The sequence below is a fragment of the Camelus ferus genome, chromosome 27 (assembly GCF_009834535.1).
Source record: "Camelus ferus isolate YT-003-E chromosome 27, BCGSAC_Cfer_1.0, whole genome shotgun sequence".
Classification (NCBI taxonomy): Eukaryota; Metazoa; Chordata; class Mammalia; order Artiodactyla; family Camelidae; genus Camelus; species Camelus ferus.
In genome coordinates, this window is record NC_045722.1 from 22,997,371 (window position 1) to 23,018,647 (window position 21,277).

General features: G+C 41.4%; 2 protein-coding genes across 10 annotated transcripts in view; both read left to right on the plus strand.

Moving 5' to 3' along the window:
* Positions 1-21,277, plus strand: part of FAM189A1 (family with sequence similarity 189 member A1) — a 274,527-nt gene that overhangs the window by 194,220 nt on the left and 59,030 nt on the right. The gene's annotated exons all lie outside the window — the stretch shown is intronic.
* On the plus strand, positions 10,282-11,952 carry NSMCE3 (NSE3 homolog, SMC5-SMC6 complex component). Its single transcript, XM_032469211.1, has one exon. It carries the CDS (start codon positions 10,442-10,444, stop codon positions 11,288-11,290), a length of 849 nt encoding a protein of 282 aa, XP_032325102.1. The 5' UTR covers positions 10,282-10,441; the 3' UTR covers positions 11,291-11,952.

Below are 21,277 nucleotides of genomic sequence, written 5' to 3' on the forward strand. Positions count from 1 at the left end.
TATTCTCTGTCATATGTCACTTTCTCCCTGAACTTCTATTATTTACATGTCATGCCTCCTGTTTCTACCCTTCGTAGCTTGATATTTCGTTTGTGATTTTTATTTCATTAACTTTTTGTTCTGTATCGTGTGACATATCTTTCGTTGGCGCCTCCTAAAATGGTAATTCAGTTTTCTGCAGGGAACATTCATTCTCCTTTACAATGCGTCTACTAAAGTTTCAAATTAAACAGTCAAGCATGAGTCTGGTCCAGAAGCAGCTTACTGTGCTCTGATAATACCTCCTTACGTGTTCTCCTTATGTCTCTATTATATAGACTATTTCTGTTTCCTCCATGAGTTCTGCTGCCTGGTGGCCATCTGTTCTAGAATTTGGCCATCTCCCTCCTTCAAACCACTGAACTTCTTAGGAATTTGCTTCGCCTACTCATTGCGTTGGGTGTGGAATTTCCCCAGTGCTGGATTGGGCCCAGCTGGTGGCTGTGACGGTCACCATCCCCTTAAGGCCATGCTAGGTTTACAGGGGGAGACGGAGGCAGAGAAGGCGGGACTGTGTTCCCTCTGTGGGGAAGGGGCACCTGGGCTGGCAAATTCCGAATATTATCTCACTTTAGATACGGCACGGGCTGGGGTGGGCATAATGTCTGTTTTCTAAATCAAATAGAAATAGTTTGTCTTCAGTCCCACTTGGCAGCTTCTTGCAAGGCAGACAGCTGGACTCTCCCAGGACTGACACCTCAGTTGGCCAGACGGGCCGGGCCCTATGTCTGCTGCTTGGAAGCCCCCGGGCCAGCCTGCTAAGCCCGCTCTGGCCTGGAAAGGCTGCTCCTTACTCTGGGTTCCTCCAGAGATGCAGCCTTTCTGTGGACTACCCACCCCGACCTTCAGCCCATAGAATCTTGCTGGATGCTGACCCCTGACCTCAGCTTCCTGTGCTGAACACGCATGTCCACCACAGGCCATGGGGAGCATCAGCGGGTCAGCCTTTGGACATACCCCCAGACCAGGCATCCTCAAGTGGCCAGAGGAGGCAGAATACGTGGCTGGCTGGCCTGGGCTTTCGGAGCTTAGCCGTGCCCTGGTCATCATCATGTGGGGGCGAATTATAGGCAGGAAACAAGACCAGGCTGCAGGTGCTGTGTGAATCCAGGCAACAGGGACAGGTTGGCACTCAACACCTCCAGGATTTCAGGATGTGACTTCTTGCCCTCTCCTTCTAAGGAAACTGGGGACCCAGGTTGTAACACCGAGTGGGGTCTCAGGGGGCAAGGTAACAGGGAACTGAAGACTTCTGTCTCATGACGGATGGTCTTGGAAAGCATGGGAGTGCCTCAAGTGCCAAGACCTTGCTGGAAGGAGGGAGCGAGTTTGTTACCAAGTCCAAACTCGTTCTGCTCACTGCAAGACAGGCCATAAGTCAGGAGATGAGCTGTTGAGGCAAGGAATAGTGACTTTATTTGGAAAGCCAACAGCCCAAGAAGGTGGGGCACTAATGTTGTGGAGAACCCATTTTCCAAAGTCAGAATTCAGGCTCCTTTTACACTAAAAGCAGATGGGGTGTGGTTGGTTTTTGCAAACTTCTTGGCGCTGGCATCCTGTGTCCTTGCCGCTGTCCACGTAGGTCAGGTCAAACCTCCAACGAGACCCATGTTATTCTCTGTTTTGCAATTTTTTATCTCTATATGAATGGAAAAGTGTTATACTCATAAGGTCAGAGCCTTGATAATGGACTCTCCTGTTTCAGGCTCTAGGCAATATTTTTTTACCAAAGGTACAGAACCAGCACGACTGAGCACAGGAAACAGAGCACAGGGTTAGCGCTAATGGAACAGATCTAATGTGGAGTCGAATTTGTTCTTCCTATTACAAATTGAGGAGTAGTGGGAGGTTCTGGTGTGCAGTGGGGAGCACATCCTCAGTGGTACCCACAAGGATCCACAGGCTGAGGGTGGGCATCGCTCAGGCTAGGGTGATGCCCCTGAAATAGGAGGACCTCCATACAGATTCTGACTTTCTGACCTCCGGACTTTGGATATCTGGGCAAACCCTTTCCCATGTCCCAGATAACATCCCAGTGTCTCTTGGCCACAGAGGGAGGCCAACTACCAACCTGCGATCCTGTGCCACTGCCTGAACCTCAGCTGTACTTCAAGATTAGCAGCGTGGCTACAGATCTCGGGGGAGGGGAGGGGAGGGGCTGGCGCGTGGCCAGTGACTGGACCCCTTCTCCAGGTGAAGTCTGTGAACAACAGCTGATGTATTCTTCTTATTGGGAACCACTTCATCTGTCTGTATCAGTGGAGATGTTTTGGGTTTGCTTTTAGATTCAGGGTATAAAATCCAATTCACAAAAGCTGAAACAGCCAAAGAAGGTGCTGTCTTAAGGAACAAGCCCAGAAGTGGGCTGCTTCGGAGTTGGTCTGCCTGGCAGCCTGGCGGGGTCGTCAAGGACCCGGCCTCTTGCCAGGTTCAGTGTGTTGATGGGCTGGCTCAGTTCTACTCGTGGTCACAAGATGATTATCACTGCCTGGGGTGTGATCGGCTGGTGCAAAACGCCTGGTAGAAGAATTTTTTTCCTGTAAACCTCTTTTTGAGAGCAAGTAGACATTTCTCAGATGCTCCTCAAAGCACTCTCACATGTCACTGGCCAGGACTGGGTCACATGTCGACTCCTAAACCAGTCACTTGCTATTCGGGTTGTATAATTTACTTATAAATCTAGAAAATACCACCTAGAGTAAGATCAAGTCAGTAAAAATGTGAAGGGATGGCCATGGTCATGTTACATGGCAGGGAGTTGGGCTGAATCTCTGTAAACTGCAGCTAATCATCACGCCTGTGTGGAAAGGATGAAGCGTAGCAGATGTATCCACGTTCATTACTGTCTGAGATTTCCCAGGGTGTAGTTTTTTAATGTCCGGAATAATAACCACACTAAATTAAGTCATTTGCTTACAGGTACATGTGAAAGGAAAAGAAAACACGCATTAAGCAGTGTGACCCACTTGGATAATTATAAATAACCGAGCAGCCCAAGAAAATCTCGTGAGCACCTTTTTAATGACGGGTCAGATCCTAGGAAGCAGTTCATCAGCTAACGTTTGCTTTTCCCACACCACCTCTCTGCAACTTGTGGGATGAATAAAATCTGAATGAGTCCAAAAAAAAAAAGTCCTGCTTCTTGAGCAAGCAAGCTGCCCTGGTTTATCTAGCCAGATTAAGGGATATGTTGCCATCCTCCCGCAAACCAAGCTCCCGCGCCTCTCCTGCCTTGAGAGCCGCCCTTCCCGGCTGCTGGAAGCAGCCCTGCAGCCAAGCCAGCCGGGCCAGAGGCCTCGGCACGCAGGGTTCCCCTTACTCCTTCGTTCCAGACACGTGTGAGCCTCGCCTGTGTCAGTCTCCCTTTTCTCTCTCCTTGTCTTACCTTCCCAATTTTTGCACTGATGTGTGTCTGCCATCTAACAGATTTACATTATTTGTAAGGCTGCTTTTTCCCCCTGATATGGCATGGTCCAGTCCATCTCACCTGTCTCTGCCTCTACCTCCCCGGGCCTTATTTGTGCCTCCTTCTGTCTGCCTGCGATCAAACTTGGTTACATCCTGGAATGTCCTTTTTTTTCTTCTCTGTTCAGGCTTCTGCCAGCTCCCACAGAAGCCCAGACATCTTGAGCACATGCAACGGAAGGATGCAGGGGGTGGGGGCTGAAGTTTCCTTTAATACCAGATTTGGGGGATATCTTACAGAACCAGGGACTTTCTGACAAACTGGTTTGTCAGCTTTTCAGCAGCAGGGTTTGTGTGTGCCATCCACGATGTACAGGTTTCCACAGAATCCAAGTAGATCACCTTCTCAGGATCTAAAGAAGGGAACGCAGTGAGGGTTCCGGGTGAACACAGACTTTACTCCTCTGAGCAGTTTCCATGCTAAGACAGGCAATTATCACGTGGCCACAACACCTTAATTTTTGTCCAGGTGAGAGGTAGGGCTGCCCGTGTACAAAGGACAAAGCATCGACTTTGTTGTTTCCCTCCAGGTAAAAAGAAACTTCACATCAGTTCCTAGTCTTTGAAAATGTTTGGCTTGGGGGGTATGAAATTAATTTGTCTATATCAACAGAAGAAACAGTTGTGGCTGTAGTACTGTACTGCAGTAAGATTACCCTTTTCTACCAAATGGGTACCTTCCAGAAGGTATGCCTGGAAACGTGGCCAGCGAGATGAGCGGTCAGTGAGGTGACAGGTCTCACGTGTGGCATTCTCACGTTTCTAGACTGTACTAAGTTTCACGATCCTTGTATATTTCTTATATACAACCTGATTCTCAGTTGTCATATTGAAGAGCCTGTGAGGGCTAAATTCCAGTCAGTGGAGCCTTGTAGCGGTGGCATCAGGGTGAGAGAGACCAGACCAGCAGCAGATGTGTACTTACGTTGTGTGAGACTTGCTTTATTCTATGTGTTTGAACAGCTTTTGGGGTGGGGGGAGGGGGGCTGTTTTATTTATTTACTTTTTATTGCAGCAGGTCTTGCCTACAGTTCATAGTTGTGTGTGCAGTTTTTAAATGTGCCTGTAAAACAGGAGAGAAGAATTTAGGGGTCTTTTTTTTTTTAAATGTATAGTTGGTTTACAATGTTCTGTTAGCTTCTGGTGTACAGCATAGCGATTCAGTTACATATGTGTGTGTGTGAGTGTGTGTGTATTTCTTTTCAGATTCTTTTTCATTACAAGATATTGAATATAGTTCCCTGTGCTGTACAGTAGGACCTTGTTGTTTATCTGTTGTATATATGTGGTGTGTATCTGCAAATCCCAAAGCCCCAATTTATCCCTCCACCCCTGACTTCCCCCACTGGTATACAAACTATAGATGCTTAAGAGGGTGTGGAGAAAAGGGAACCCTCCTACACTGTGGGTGGGAATGTAATTTGGTGCAACCATTGTGGAAAACAGTATGGAGAGTCCTTAAAAAACTAAAAATAGACTTACCCTATGATCCAGCAATCCCACTCCTGGGCATATGTCTGGAGGTAATTCTAATTTGAAAAGATACATGCACCCCAATGTTCACAGCAGCACTATTTACAATAGCCAAGATATGGAAACAACCTAAATGTCCATCCACAAAAGACTGGATAAAGATGTGGTATATTTATACAGTGGAATACTACTCAGTCACAAAAAAGAATGAAATAATGCCATTTGCAGCACCATGGAAGTACCTAGAGATTATCATACTAAGTGAAGCCAGAAAGAGAAAGAAAAATACTGTATTATATCACTTACATGTGGAATCTAAAAAAATGACACAAATGAACTTACTTATAAAACAGAAACAGACTCACAAACATTATTTTTAAACCATGTCATAAACATACGTATATGCACTTTTGTAGATGTTAACTTATTTTGCATTTTTGTGAATATCCTGGATTGATTATGCACACTGGACAATGATTAACTCAGAAGTGATTTTTACAGTATAGGTTGATACATCTTATTTTCTAGTTTATTTTTATTTTATTTAAATTTTCTTGGGGAGGGGGAGGTAATTAGGTTTATCTATTCTACTTTTTTAATGGGGGTACTGGGGATTGAACCCAGGACCTCGTGCACGCTAAGCACGTGCTCTACCACTGAGCTTACTCCTCCCCCCTTAGGTTGATATATTTTAATATGGTAGATCTCTTTAAGGTAACAAGGACTTGCTCATAAATGGGGAGATACTGTTTTGAAAGCACTGGATCACAGCACAAGCATAAATGACTTCATGACCTGTTCTTGGAATCCTTGGTTAACACAGGTAATAACAACTTTGTCTAGCTTGGTTCCTTTCGAACAAGTCCCATTCCTCAGTATCCTCCTTTTCCTTTTCATCGCGGGTATGGAATTTGTTCAGTTTCAAGTAATGGTAACCTACTCAAAGCAGATAAAGCAGGGAGATTTTACCTGCTGCAGTCACCAGTTATCCCCAGGAGTCTGACCCTGAACTCTGGATCCAGGGTTCAGATGCAGCACTAGGACGGCTTCTCCATCTCTTAGATCTCTGAGTTGGCTTCCACGTGAGAGGTAGTCCCTGGCGAAGGCAAAGATGGCTGGGCATACATCACCCCTCAGCTTGTCAGCTGAGAGGCAAGAGTTCCCTATATGAACCCCTGAAAAGATGCTTACTGGAATTCTGTCAGTCACTGTGGCTGGGCTGAATCCCACACACCCAAGACAGGAAGGCAGAGCCTTACCAAGGTCTCCTAGGGATGGAAAGAGGCATTTTCTGAAGGAAAAGGATACAGAACAGAGGGCAAAAACAAGCAGGTAAAAAGTAACTTCCTGGCCACGAATAAGACCTTACGTGCTTGTACTTTTCTAACTTAATAGGCCTTAATGATTTTCATGAGTGAAAGACCTTAGCTAACTGGAAGATGCATGTATCTTGAAAAGAGGCTTCTAGCCAAATGGCCACAATGTGTGGAAAAGCTATCTCATCAAACCTCACCTCCCCACTCCCCTCCTCCAACCACAGAAAACTCTGTTGCCACTTCATCTGAGTATCCTTCATGGGGGCAAAGTGTTACTGAGTAGTCCTATCATTTGATTTAACCAGGATGGGTCTTAGTTACAAGTGAGTGAAGGTGGGTTTTACTGGATTGCTTTTCCTGCCATCTGTGCACCAAAATAGTATCTGCCCCCACAACTCCTTTCTCACATGTTGCAAACCATCCCACTTCCTTCCTGGAACAGGCAGAGAAGCTGCCCACAATAGTGGCTGCATGCTTTTATCATGCTTTTCTTTCCCCAGAGTCCTTACCTGCTTTTTGCATTAGGTTGCATTAGAAAATTTAAAACCTTCCGCTGGTACTGCAAGAACTTCCGTGAATGAAGAAGAGAATGAAGTAGATAATAGAGATGATTAGAGCTGCTTAGCAGGCATTTGCTACCAAGGAGATGAAAGAAAGCAATTAATTACTCAGAGGCATCTAAAGAGCAGTTGATAGTAGGCATGTCTTTGTTCAGTGCAGCTGAAATCTTAGCTAGTTTGGTTTTTGCCTCAAAGAATTTTTTTCTTGGGGTGGGGGAGGTGTCTAGTAACAAAAGGATTAAGAGTATTAACATAAAATGTTTGAAAATGTTTTTCTTTTTTAACTACTTGTCTTTATTCCTTCAATACCTGAACAAAAAGTCACAAATATATTCAAATCACACTGAATTTACTGAAAACCTGAATGTGTATAATTGCTAAGGCATGGTGTCACTGTGAAGTTAAAAAATCATTGAAAATATATTTTTATCTCCCAAGCAAGAAAATCAATGTTGAGTTTCACTTTTCAAAGAACATAACTTTAATAGTACCTTGATAAAAATTTTCCAGACTTTTCTTGGATGTTTGTGTACAAGTGTTTCACTGCAGTGAACATTTTTCTAACAGCTTTGAACAGTCCTCAAATACATTTGGCCCTCTATATCTGCAAGTTTGGCATGCAAAAATACAGGTCTGCAGATCGAAAATACTAAAAAAAAAAAAAAAAAAAAAAAAAAGAAGAAGAGGAGGAAGAACCCAGAAAGTTCCAGAAAAGCAAAACTTAAATTTGCCAAGTGCTGGCAACTAGTTACGTAGCAATTACATTGTGTTTACAACTATTTACATAGCATTTACTTTGTATTAGATATTAAAGTAATTTAGAGAGGATCTGCCCTATACGGGAGGATGTGCAGATGTGTGTAGGTTACATGGAAACACTATGCTATTTTATAAAAGGAACTCAAGCATCTGAGGAGTTTGGTATGCTCTGGAGTTCTGGGACCAATCTCCCACAGATAGCAAGGGAGGACTGTCTTCCTAATATAAACCCCCTGGAAAGAAACAAATCATTAGCAACTACCATCAGGCCCTGTGCTAGGTATTTGGCAAACTCATCTTTCTTGGTCCCCTAAGGCCCTGGTTAGTAACCTCATTTTGATTTGGAAACAAAAAGGAGTCTCAAATCACCTTTCCCAGTGTCATGCAGGTTTCTAACCAAAGTCCAGATGACTCCCTAACCTCTACTTTTTCAAGGACACCATATCCAAGTTCTCTCTGCATCAGCATGTGGTTAAGAGCAGAGAAAGATAATAAATGCATAGGCCTCAGGGTTTTGAGGGGATTAAATGAAGTAATATGTAGACCACTTGGAATAAATCTGACCTATAGTTACCTTTGCAATAATCATTAGCTGTTGTTTACATTTATTATTAGTGTTAGCATTGTTGTTATTACCATTATCACCATTTTCCCCCGCAAACACCATGCCTTCCTGTGTCAATCTAAGGTGGTTTAGGGGTCTGGGCGACTTCTCTATGCAATGCCTAAAACTTCATTCTAATCCTGTCATTTACATCTGTATTTTCTCACCTGCATTCTTCTGCACACAGTGTAGAGAGGGATTTTAAAACTTAAAACTGTGTTTTCTCTCATCTATTTTGAGTATGACAATCTGTAAAGATGCTAGTGACAGACACTGCTGATTTTCAGTCTGAAGGGTAGCTTGACCTGTGGGACTTCAAGTGAATACCTTAGCGAGAAAAACACTAAAAAAAAAACAGCCTAGTTGCTGACAGTAGCTTTCATCTTTTTTCCTATTTCTCTATTATCTCTTGGTTGCTGATTAATTTTTTTAACTTGGGGTACAACTGATCCCTCTTAAGGGACCTTTTTGCAAAATTCTCTATTGTAGGTTTCTTTGAACTTGAGTTTAAATTTTAATTTCCAAGGAAACTGAAGCAGATGAATTTTCTCATTGTGGGGAAAAAAAAAGATTGCCTTGATGATATATTTGTTTTCTTAGTAGGCGTCTGCCATTAAGATTGATCCTTGAGGATATTGTTAGCTCTTATGTGGAACAGAAAGTTATTACTCATAGTTTACCAGATTTGGGCATATTTGCAACACAACACGAAATATCATTTTTACATTTAGTATTGCCATTTCCAGTGCCACTTAAGGACTGCATTTCTGTATTGAATTACAACAAAAATTTTATGCTAACATTTAATGAAACTTTAATAAGGTTGTGTTTTGGTGCTATTATTCAAATAATGTGTTTTGAACTGCTTTCCTTTGAATATATTTGCATTAAAGAGGAACTCAATTTGATTTGGTTCTTTGAAGTTTACCCACTTTCTGGTAGCTTTAGAAAGACAAAGGGAAACTCAGTTTCTTCTTTACAAGTCAGTAAAAAGAAAAGGAACACATTTGCTAAGATCTGAGGAAGTAATGGCAGCAGAATGCAGACAGTTTGAATTAATGAAATAACTCGTCGTATATTAGAGATGCACAATTTACACACACACACACACACACACACACACACACACACACACACACTGCACATATCACAGATTATGAGGGATGATACCCTTGGAATCTCTTTTCTTTCCCATTGAACCCTAAGGCTGACCTATTAATTAAGAAATTTTAAGAGATTCACATTATTGCAATGCTTTATCTGTGATGCCCAAAATTAAATGGTAACCTCCTGAGAGCATGTTTCTCTGCTGGTAGCGTTCTTACCAATTTCTGCTAAATCGTGGTCGGGGCCCAAAGCAATTTACATGAACACGTGCTTTCTAAAAGATAAACTCATTTGACCAAGCAGAAACACGCCAGTGAAACGTGCTTTATGGGGCCGTGTCTAGCTGATGGAGTTTATTATGCACGGAGTATCAATAGCGAAAAGATGGGGACAGTCGCGCTGGCGAGGCAAGCCTATATTTACCATTTTTGAAAAACAAGACTCAGGGGCTTTAGGGAAAGTAACTGGTGATAAGTGGTCAGCAGGGTTTAAACTTGAACGAGGGGAGGGGCTGGACAGGGCAAAGCAAACTAGTAGTCATCGGGGTTTTTTGTTCTTTCTTACGCCCAGTTTTCTGTAGAAAGAAACGCTTTTTATCACCTTATTTTTTTCTCCCACGTTCATCCTCTGAATGTTTTCCACCTAAAAATACTCCCGATTTCAAAACTCTCAATACTCACTGTCTACAGGCCTTGCCTGAGCCTGTGTGGTCCTAAACTAGCCGCACACTCGCTTAGGAATTTTGGTTCCTGTTCTCTCTGTCTGGTTTGGTAAGGATGACACTTCAGTTACAATAAAAAAGCTGGGACACACCGGGCTACGCGAAAACCCCAACTAGTCTCCACCGACGCGCGGCAGCCGGCCAACTCCTAGGCGCTGGGCGCATCCTGTGACGCAGCACGCAACCCCGTAACGCAACACGCAACCCCCGTGACGCAACGCGCAGCCTCTGTCCCCGCCCAGAGCCGCCTGGACGTGCCGCGCGCCGACCCACAATTCCCGCAGCAGCCGCCGCCGCCGCCGCAGCCGCCCGTTAACGGCGAGCGCGCCGTCGGCCCGCCAGCCAGCCTGCCAGCCAGCCTGCCCGCCGAGTTCGCGCCGGGCCCCGCCGCTGCGACATGTTGCAGAAACCGAAGAGCCGAGGCCGCGCTGGCTCCCAGCCAGAGAGGGAGCAGGACGGGGGCCGCGGCGGGGGCGGTGCCGAGGAGGCCCCGAGCACGTCCCGCGGAGCGGCCGGCGCCGGATGGCAGGGCAGCCGCCGGGCCGAGGCCTCCCCCAAGGCGGGGCCCCGGTCCCAGAAGCAGCTGGAGCTGAAGGTGGCGGAGCTGGTGCAGTTCCTGCTGATCAAGGACCAGAAGAAGATCCCGATCAAGCGTGCGGACATCCTGAAGCACGTCGTGGGGGACTACAAGGACATCTTCCCCGACCTTCTCAAGCTGGCCGCCCAGCGCCTTGAGTACGTCTTCGGGTACCGGCTGGTGGAGCTGGAGCCCAAGAGCAACACCTACATTCTCATCAACACGCTAGAGCCGGTGGAGGAGGACGCGGAGGTGCGGGGCGACCAGGGCACGCCCACCACCGGCCTCCTGATGATCGTGTTGGGGCTCATCTTCATGAAGGGCAACTCCATCAAGGAGACAGAGGTCTGGGACTTCCTGCGGCGCCTAGGGGTGCACCCCACCAAGAAGCACTTGATCTTTGGGGACCCGAAGAAGCTCATTACCGAGGACTTTGTGCGGCAGCGTTATCTGGAGTACCGGCGGATACCGCACACCGACCCTGTGGACTATGAGTTCCAGTGGGGTCCGCGAACTAACCTGGAAACCAGCAAGATGAAGGTTCTTAAGTTTGTGGCCAAAGTCCATAATCAAGACCCCAAGGACTGGCCGGCGCAGTACTGTGAGGCTTTGGCGGAGGAGGAGGCCAGGGCCAGACCTCAGACAGGTGGCCCGGCCCCTTCCTCTTGAAAATTCGAGACATACTCAGAGGAACTCCTTGGGGAAGGGTCCAGGGCGCCGGGCTGAAGGAGAGGGGGTGGGAGGGACCTATTTCTGTAACACTTAAATGTATATAGTTTTGGGATGTGCTTGCAAGCTTTTGTTCTCCTAATATTGTAAGCTATTTCGTTAGAAGTTTTCGTTTATAAAAATACTAGGAGATGATTTGTTTCGTTCTTACTTGTTTTGCTGTCTGTATTTTTTCGTGTAAATGTTTTCCTAGCTTTATAAAACTAATTGGAAGACTTTGTACCATGATCTAGAAATAGATATTTAAGAAAGAACATATCAGTAAGTGGCTTTGATGCCAAGGAAATAAAAGGGAAGTGGCTCTTACCTGGCCTCTTGACTACCCTACTTTGTAAGGAAAAATGAAAAGTCTTCATAAGTTGAAAATAAAATGTAATTGCCTATATCGTGTTTTACCGTAATACAGCTATTTTATGTTTATGTATTTTCCATGTATGTAAGCATTATGCATTATTCTAAGCAAAGTATGTACTGTATTTTTCCCAAATAATTTTTTGCGTTGATAATTATTACTAGATTGTGTGGCTGACCATTTAGTACCACTTTTTCTTTTTCTTTTTGCTACGACAGTTATAATAAATACCATATTTTGAAGCAGTTAAGCACTGTGCATTTTTTAACCATGAAGTCATAAATTAATTTCGTGCCTCAAAACCAGCATCTTAAAGAAAAACAGTTTTTGCTACATACCATTAGGGTAAATTGTGTTTTGTGGAAGTTGCTTGATTTTTATGTGTGTGTGTGTGTGTGTGTGTATGTTGGATCATGATGTAAAACATATTTATTACCATGAGTCACAGAAAAGTTTAGTAAAACTGTTAGTGATTAACCATGCCTACCTGGAAATCAGACTACCTGGGTTCAGATACTCCCTCTGTCTAAACACCTATATGAGTGAAGGTGGGTTACTTAAGTTGTATACAGACATTTCCTCCCTTGTAAAATGGACTGACGATGCCTGTATTATGTGTGGTAGTGTGATAATTAGATTCTCCATAATCCCTATCAGATTGCTGTTTATACACACAGATTAAACAAATAATCATTCAACAGATGAGTAAGTATGATTGTTTGCAGGGAAAGTACTGCAAATTGACCATGAAGTGAGGTAGATACTTAAAAAAAAAAAATAGGCTTGATCAACATTGGCCTAAATATCACTTAGAAGTCTGGCGTGTATACAGGAGGAATGGGATAGGTGACTGGGTTTTATTTCATTCTGTTAAGTTGGAATTTGTGTTTATCTCATCAGTGGAATATAGTTGGTCCTCGAAGGTGTTTCTTCTTAGTTTGCATTTTATTTCAGTGTCTGAATTACATTCTGGTCAAGCCGTCTGCTTACTGACTGCTTTCCCCCCTGGTGTGTTCTCATACTGGCATTTTCAGCTGTGCAGTGAAAAATAACTTACCCAACATCCTTTATTGTATCTGACAAATACTTCCTCCACACTTTTCTCATAGAGATGTTAACTATTTACAACATCAATGAAGTCAAAAATTTGTTTCAAAATTTAAAATATAAAACATTACAGGCCAGAACAAGCCCTTGTATCTTTTCATCTTTCCCAGAGGTGTCAAAAGTTTATGGATATCGGGGGGAAGGGTAGAGCGGGTGCTTAGCATGCATGAAGTCCTGGGTTCAATCCCCAGTACCTCCATTAAAGTAAATAAATGAATGAATGAATGCCAAACACCCCCCCCAAAAAAAAGATTTGTGGGTATCATGCCATTGTATAGTTTAATGCAATAGAATGTTAATATATGAATAATATATGCAATTGATCTTTGAACAGTATAGGTTTGAACTGCATGAACCATTTACATGTGGATTTTTTAAGTCATAAATAAGGACTGCATTACTGCAAGATCCAGGGTTGATTGAACTCGAAGATGCAGAACCTCAGAAACAGACTGTCAAGTTATACAGAGACTTAACTGTGGGGGTTGATGCCCCTAACCCTCAAGGTGTGCAAAGGCTAACTGTAGTAGTATTTGTCAGCTTTCACAACTTACATTGTTGCAGAAAAACATGTTACAGCTTGGTGTTACAGCTCAATTGTGACAGCAACCTGGATCCCGGTGAGAGACCAAGCAGCACTTGGAGAATTGGAGCCAACTCAGGTGCGGGCCCAGAAGAGTTAACACTCCAAGCTCTGGACCCCGGCTGTAGGTTTACACAGGCTTTTATAGGCTGCCAGTTTACATTTTGCAACCTCATAGGCAAATAAGGTATAACAAAAGTTGACTAATTAGGAGCAAGCTTTGTAGAAATGGACCAATCAGGAGAGAGAGAAATAACCAATCAGGAGTGAGGGAAATGGCCCAATCAGGAGTGAGCTAAGGGAACCAATAGAATTTTAGGGGTAAGTTCCACTTTCCTAGAAATATGACATTTCAGAGGCAAAAAGTGAGATAGAGCCTCTGGTCCAGGGAACCGGATGGTGCTGGCAGGAGAGTAGTGGCCCTGCCTGGGGGTCCTGCTGGTCTCTTTTATGGGGCTTCCCACCTCAGTATGTGTGATATTATACTGTATCCTTTTCCAACTTTTCTTCACTCACCATTTCTTTTGAGATTTAGCCATGTCGATCTGATTCATTGATTTTAACTGTTCTTTCACAGGAAGAAAATAAGTTTACTCATTCCCTACTGGTTAGACAGGTTCTTTCCAATTTTTTGCTGTTTGCAGGGAGTGTATAGTCTTTCCTTCAGCACATGTGTGAGAGGTCCAGCTAGAAACAAATAGAGCAGTCATGGGGCATTGCCACGTTTCTCTTGAGTTTGTCTTAAGTTTCACTCCTACCAACATTTTAGAGGTTGTTTTGTTTTGTTTTGCCATCCCTCCCTCCCACCCCTATGAAAATTTCAAGCCACTCCGTGGGCATGTAGTGTTTATTGTAGTATTAACTTGCACATCTTGCTTACTAGTGATGTTAAGCATCTTTTTTTTTAAATCAGGTTTTATATATTAGACCTTTTCTGTTTCTCTTGATTTGTATGATTTCTTCATATGTTCTGCATAACACTCCATTCATTGTCTGCTGTATCTAGTGCCAGTACCTTCTCACACTTTGACTTTTTTTTGGCCATATATATGGTTTGATTTTAATGTGTCAAAATCATTAGTATTACTTTTAAGGGCTGTTTTTGCATAGTGCTTTAAAAATTCTCCCTAATCGAGAGGTAGGTATAGCTCAGTGGTAAAGTGCATGCTTAGCATGCGCCAGGGTTCAATCCCCAGATTAAACAAACAAACCTAATTACCTCCCCCCTCCAATAAGTAAATTAATAAAATATTTTTTTAAAAACTGTATTTTCTCTGGCTAGATGATAGAGGGTGTAGCAGAAGCAGCTGGACATGGGCTGAGGAAATCAACCCAGGCCAGGTCAACCATTTTTCAGGTTTATCAGGCCTTGGACATCCATGTCAGGGCAAGGGGAAACGACTAAAGGGCCTTAAGCAGAGGAATGACATCAATCATTCATTCATTCATTCATTCACTCATTCATGCATTCAAAAAAGTTCAGAAGTGTGTATTAAGTACCCAGCTAGGGACTTGGGGTTATCAGTGAATACAACAGAAATCCCTGCTGTTGAGAATCCATTTACATGTTAGTGAGATAACCATTGTCCCAGGGTCAAGAGAGTCATGCATGGAGTCAGCACTGGAGTCAGGGAGAATGAGGAAAAGCCATCCGTAGAGGAGAAGATGCTCGTTGAAACGACAGGGCAGTGCCAGCGGTGAGGATGGAGAGAGATTGTGTGTGTAGAATGAGCAGGACTTGCTGATCCTCAGATGTGGTCGGAGTAGGAGAGGGTGAAAACCATCTCATACTTCAAATGTGAGAAATTCAGGAAGATGGTGATGCCACGAAGTTTGACAGCATTTCAAGAAGATTTTCCCAAGTTTGATTTTCTGTGCTAAGTGAGTGTGAGAAGCCTCTGGGACATCCAGGTGAAAATGTTGAGCAGACAGTAGTCCATATAATGGTAGAAGAGGTCTGGAAGGGAGACACGGGAGAGTCATCAGCAGAAATGGTGCCTTATGTCAGGGTCTTGGATAAGGAAACACAGAAGTGGTTTATAGAATAAGAGGGTCATATGGGATATCCATATCCAGTGCATATAGCACATGGGGCCTAGAAGGGGACTGGAAAAGGGAGAAGGACCCCAGAGTGGAGTCAAGGTATATAGTTCCCAAAAAAGTATGTCATGACCTTCTTATGTTTAAAAACAAAACAAAACAAAACAAAAAAACAGCCTAAATCTTCTCACCGTGACCAAATGGAATTTATACCTGAAATGCAAGGATAATTAAACATTTGAAATCAACGTCCCATGCCACATTAACAGAATGATTTTTTTTAACAAAACATGATCATCTTAGCTGATGCAGAAGAGGCATTTGAAAAACTTTAACATGATAAAGAAAAAAACACTTAACAAACTAGAAGCAGAAGAAAACCTCAGCATTATAAAAGCCATGTATGAAAAGCCGACAGGTGATCACACTCGATGGTGAAAGACGGAAATCTTTCCCTCTAAGTTCAGCAACAAGACAAGGATGTCCACATTCACCACGTTTTCAATATAATATTGGAAATTCTAGCCAGCTAGGCAAGAAAATGAAATAAAAGTCACACAAGTTGGGAAGGAAGTTGTAAAATGATCTCTGTTACAGATGACATGACCTTGCATGTAGGTCTCTAAAGCTTCCATTAAAAAAAAAATGTTAGAATTAATAAAATCATCAAACTTGTGGTATACAAAATCAGTGTGCAACAGTCAGTTGCATTCTGATATACTAAGAGTGAACAATCTGTAAAGGAAATTAAGAAAACAACTCCTTTAAAATAACATACAAAGAATTAAATACTTAACTTTTCTAAGGGGGTGAAAGATTCTACACACTGAAACTGATGAGATAAAATACTGCTGAAAGAAATTAAAGAAGACATAAATACATGGAAAGACATTCCATGTTCATGGATTGGAAGATGCAATATTTTAAGATGTCAGCAGTTCCAAAAGTGATCTACAGATTCAATACAATCTCTATCAAAATCCCAATGACATTTTTTTTTTTTGCAGAAATAGAAAAACCCATCCTAATACTTACATGGAATTTTAAGGGGACCCCCCCCCCCGATAACCAAAACAGCCTCAAAAAGAACAAAGTTGGAGAATTCATACTTCCTGATTTCAAAACTTACTGCAAAGCAATGGTCATCAAAATAGTGTGGTAGGGGCATTAAAGACAGACATGTAGATAGATCAGTGAAACAGAATAGAGAGCTAAGAAATAAAGCCTCGCATATATGGCCAACTGACTTTCAACAAGGGTGGCAAGACCGTTTCTTGGGAAAAAGACAGTATTTTTAACAAATGGTGACAGGAAAACTATATCTACATGCAAAACATGAAGCTGGACCCCTACCTTACACCACATACAAAAATTAACTCAAAATGGCTCAAAGACCTAAATGTAAGCCCTACAACTACAAAACTCTTAGAAGAAAACAGAGGGGGAAAGGAAAGCTTTATGCCATTGGATCTCACAATGTTTTTTTTTTTTTTATATGACAACAAAAGAACAGGTAGCAAAGGGAAAAAAATGGATGAATTGAACCTTACCTAAATTTAAAACTTTTGCACATCAAAGGAGACAATCAACACAGTGAAAAGGGAATCCACAGAATAGGAGAAAATATCTGAAAATCATATATGTAATAGAGGATAAGTGTCCAGAAAGTATAGGATTAGTATTCAGAATATATAAAGAACTTCAGCAACTCAATACAAAAAAAAGTTAAAAACTAGGCAGAGGACCCGGATGAATAGACATTTCTCCAGAGAAGACATACAGATGACCAGTAAGCACATTGAAAGATGCTCAGCATCACTAATCGTTCGGAAAACACAAACCGAAATCACATGAGATACCACCTCATACTTCTTAGGGTGACTGTTACCACAAAAACAGAAGACAACAAGTGTTGGTTAGGATATGGGAACATTAGAACCCTTGAGCATTGTGCATTGGTATGCAAAATGGTGTGGCCACTCTGGAAAACAGTATGGTATTTCCTCAAAAAATTAAACGTGGAGTTACCATATGATCCAGTAATTCCACTTCTGGGTGTATAACCAAAAGAATTCAAACCAGTGACTAGAATCAATATTTATACACTCACTCATGTTCGTGGCCACATTATTCGCAACAGCCAAAAAGTAGAAGCAACCCAACTGTCTATTGACAGATGACTAGGTAAAGAAAGTGTGATCTAAACATAGAATTAATATTATTCAGCCTTAAAAAGGGAGGAAATTCTGACACATGCTCCAAGTGTGAAACTTGAGGACATTACACTAAGCGAAATAAGCCAGTCACAAAAAAGACAAATCCTATGTGATTTCACTTATATGAGAGCCTCAGAATAGTCAAATTCAGAGAGATGGAAAGTAGAATGGTGGTTGCCAGGATCTGAGGGGAACAGTGAATGAGGATTAAATAAATAGTGAATTGTTTGGGTATGGAATTTCAGTTTAGGAAGATGAAAAAGTTCTAGAAATGTATGGTGGTGACGGTTGCACACTGACGTGAATGTACTTCATGCCTCCGATCTGTACACCTGCAAGTTGTTAAAATGGTAAATTTAATGCTATGTATATTTTATCACAATGAAACAAATTATAAAAACATGGTAAAGTTTTTTCATGTATATTTTACCACAATTTTTTAAAAATCAGTAAACTTGAAAAAAAAACCTTATTGTCTCTTTTCTTCCCTGACTTCCTAGTATCATGTATATTGTTGAGTACTCCCTGCATCTCAAAAGTAGTCTCCTTTTATGGCTTTTTTGTAGATTTGCTCCATTTTGAGCTCAATTATTAGTATTTTTGAGCTCCATTTTGAAACTTTGCAGACCAGTTTATTTATATATGACTTGAATGGTTCTTTTGTGACTACTAATATAAAAAATTAATGCTAACCCTTTTTGTGCAGCCAAGACCCCCACAGGATGCTAAGAACCCACAGCTACTACAATTGTTGCTGAAATATTATTAACATGAATTTGAAATATTTCCTGACTGTACATAATATCCTCTTTTGTTTTCTGTCTTCTGTGTGTATTTAAGGAAAAATAAATTTTGCTACATTTGGTGGAGATACATAACATTTATGGTAACAAACGGCAATACCAATTTCTCCCTATATTTAATTTAGCCAAAGTTTTTTAGTCATTAAAAGAAAAAGAATAAGACCTTCTCACTTTTATACATTGCTGGTAGGAATGAAAAATGGTACTACTTCTATGCTGGGGAATGTGACAGTGTCTAGAAAAATTAAATATTCACTTATCTTTTAGTCCAGGAATCCTACTTCAAAGAGTATATCCTATAGCCATATTGGCAGCCATTTAAAAGATGTATGCATAAGGCTGTTGCAACACTGTTTACAGTAAATAGCAAAAAATCCAAACAACCCAAACAACCCAAATGTCCATGCATAGGGACCTGGTTGAATAAACCATGGTGCATCTGTGCAGTGAAGAACTAGTCAGCTGTCGAAAGGAATAAGGAGTGTTTCTGTGTACTCCTGTTGTGTGCTCTGCCCTGTATTAAGAGAAAAAAATAGTTTAGAAGGAGAAAATTTGTGTTGTATGCTACTACTTATTTGCCTCTACTAAAAACCAAATAACGGAAGGATTAAAATGTAAAATTAAACAAGTGGTTACCTATAGGAGAAAAGACAGAATAGAATGCAGGGGAGAATAAAAGCTAGACTTATTTGAAACTTCTTTTATGGATTTGACTTTAGAATCATTTTACATAATTGTAAGCAAAACTGAATTTAGAAAACCATCCCTAACAATAGAAATGACACAAAGGAACGTAACCACATGTAGAGGAACTACAGTGACTCTGCAGCACCGTCATTTGACCACTTATTCCTGGTGGGATGTACTCACAGGATAAAAGGAAACAGAAACATCCTGAACTGTTTTCAGTCATCATGTTTTTTGGTGGTAGTATTGGCGTTGCTATTTGGAGATTGTTGTGTGGGTTATCATGAGATTAAATCAACTGGTTAATGATAATGAGAAATAAGATTTTGGGCATGATTGGTAGGAGATAGAGATAGAACGTGGATGTGATTAAGTATAAACCCTGTAGTTTTGAATTTGAATTTGAGACTTCAGTATGAGTGTAAGATATATTATATTTAACAATTGAAAATATTTAAAACAGTGACTGTCCAAGTAGCAAGAGCACCTCTAGCAGGAAAGTTGTGTTATCTAATTACCATCCTCTCTGAAAGGAACCAGGGCTTACTGGAGAAAGGGCTGATTCCAGGACGGGCACAAGAAACGTGTACGATGGTCCTGGAATACCTTGTCACACTAATGAGCAAGAAGGCTCTCAGGGTCGACGAGAGTTGTGTTAACTCGAATCGACTGTCTCTCGCTCAGGACTTCAGTGACTGAAACATATCAAATGTGTTTAAGTTTATGGTTCATAATAACTCAAACACACACACACAAACACCCTCAACAGACAGTACTTTTGAAAGATGCTAGGGACCCAACTAATTTTTTTAAAATAACACTGTGTCAAAGGTTATATTTAACTCATTATTTAACAATGCCAGTAAGCTGTTTAAAAGAGAATTCAAACAATGTGCACAGACAGGCAATTGAAAATGCTGCAAGGAATTTCCAAAGAGATGTAAAAGCAGTCAGCATTCCATGGGGTGGTAATCATTGCATCCCACCGAAGTTCACTCATATTTCTATCCTCAAAAATCATTTGCATTACTCTGAGTATTCCACAACTCACAGAGTTGTCAAGTAACTTAAAGACAATTAAAAAAAAAAAAAAAAAGCCCAAGTAACTCAGAAAGGTACACGGACAGGATATCTAGTAATTTTTTGTTCCCCATTTCAAAGTCTTTAGCAAGTTTTCATGACACTGTACCCCTTCTTTTTTTAAAAAAAAAAATTTGTTGCATTAGATTTCAGTGCAGCAAGAGTATTAACTAACCACAGAGACCTGAATTTATTTTGCAAGTCTAGCAATATATCAACTAATTATTTTGAAATCTGAAAGACAGATGGAAAGAATCTAACATACATCCTTTTCCTCTATGAACTGGACCCTAGTGTATCAAAACCACTGATGAGGAGAAGTCTCCTTTTTTAAAAAAAATTTTATTTTTACATTTTATTTATTTATTATTGTATTATTTAATCATTTTATTTTGGCAGTGGGTGGAGTTAATTAGGTTTATTTCATTTTAGAGGAGGTACCAGGGATTGAACCCAAGACCTCATGCATGCTAAGCATGTGCTCTACCACTTGAGCTATATATACCCTCCCCTGAAGTCTCCTTTGATGTCTTGATTCCCACAAATAAAGGGAGAAGTGATGGAGTTAGACTAGCACTATTTTGGAAACCCTAATAAATGAATGGATCCAAGCAGTCATGCAAAACAGCTGCTAACATCACAGAGAGGTACTACTTACCTTCTGTTAGTCTGAATTTGATCAAACCTCTGTATCTAACCACAAAATTAGAAAAAGTACAGAGGCTGGAGAAACATTAAGCAAGTTGAGGCTGTAGAAAACTCTGTAGGACGAATGAACTGGTTTCTTCAACAGATTTCAAGGGAGACAAAATAATGGTGGGAAAAACCTGTCAATTTACAAATATCTAAAATTCAGGACAACCAGTTGCTCTGTATGGAACTCCTTCGAATCCTGTGTAACCTGATTCAAAGAAAGTATGAAGAAAATTTGAAACAAGGAAGTGTGAACTCTAAATATTTGATATTAATGGATTATTAATTATTATAGATGTGATGTCTGTATTTTGACTATGTTTTCCAAAAGGGCTTTATTATTTTAGAAATACACACTGAGATATT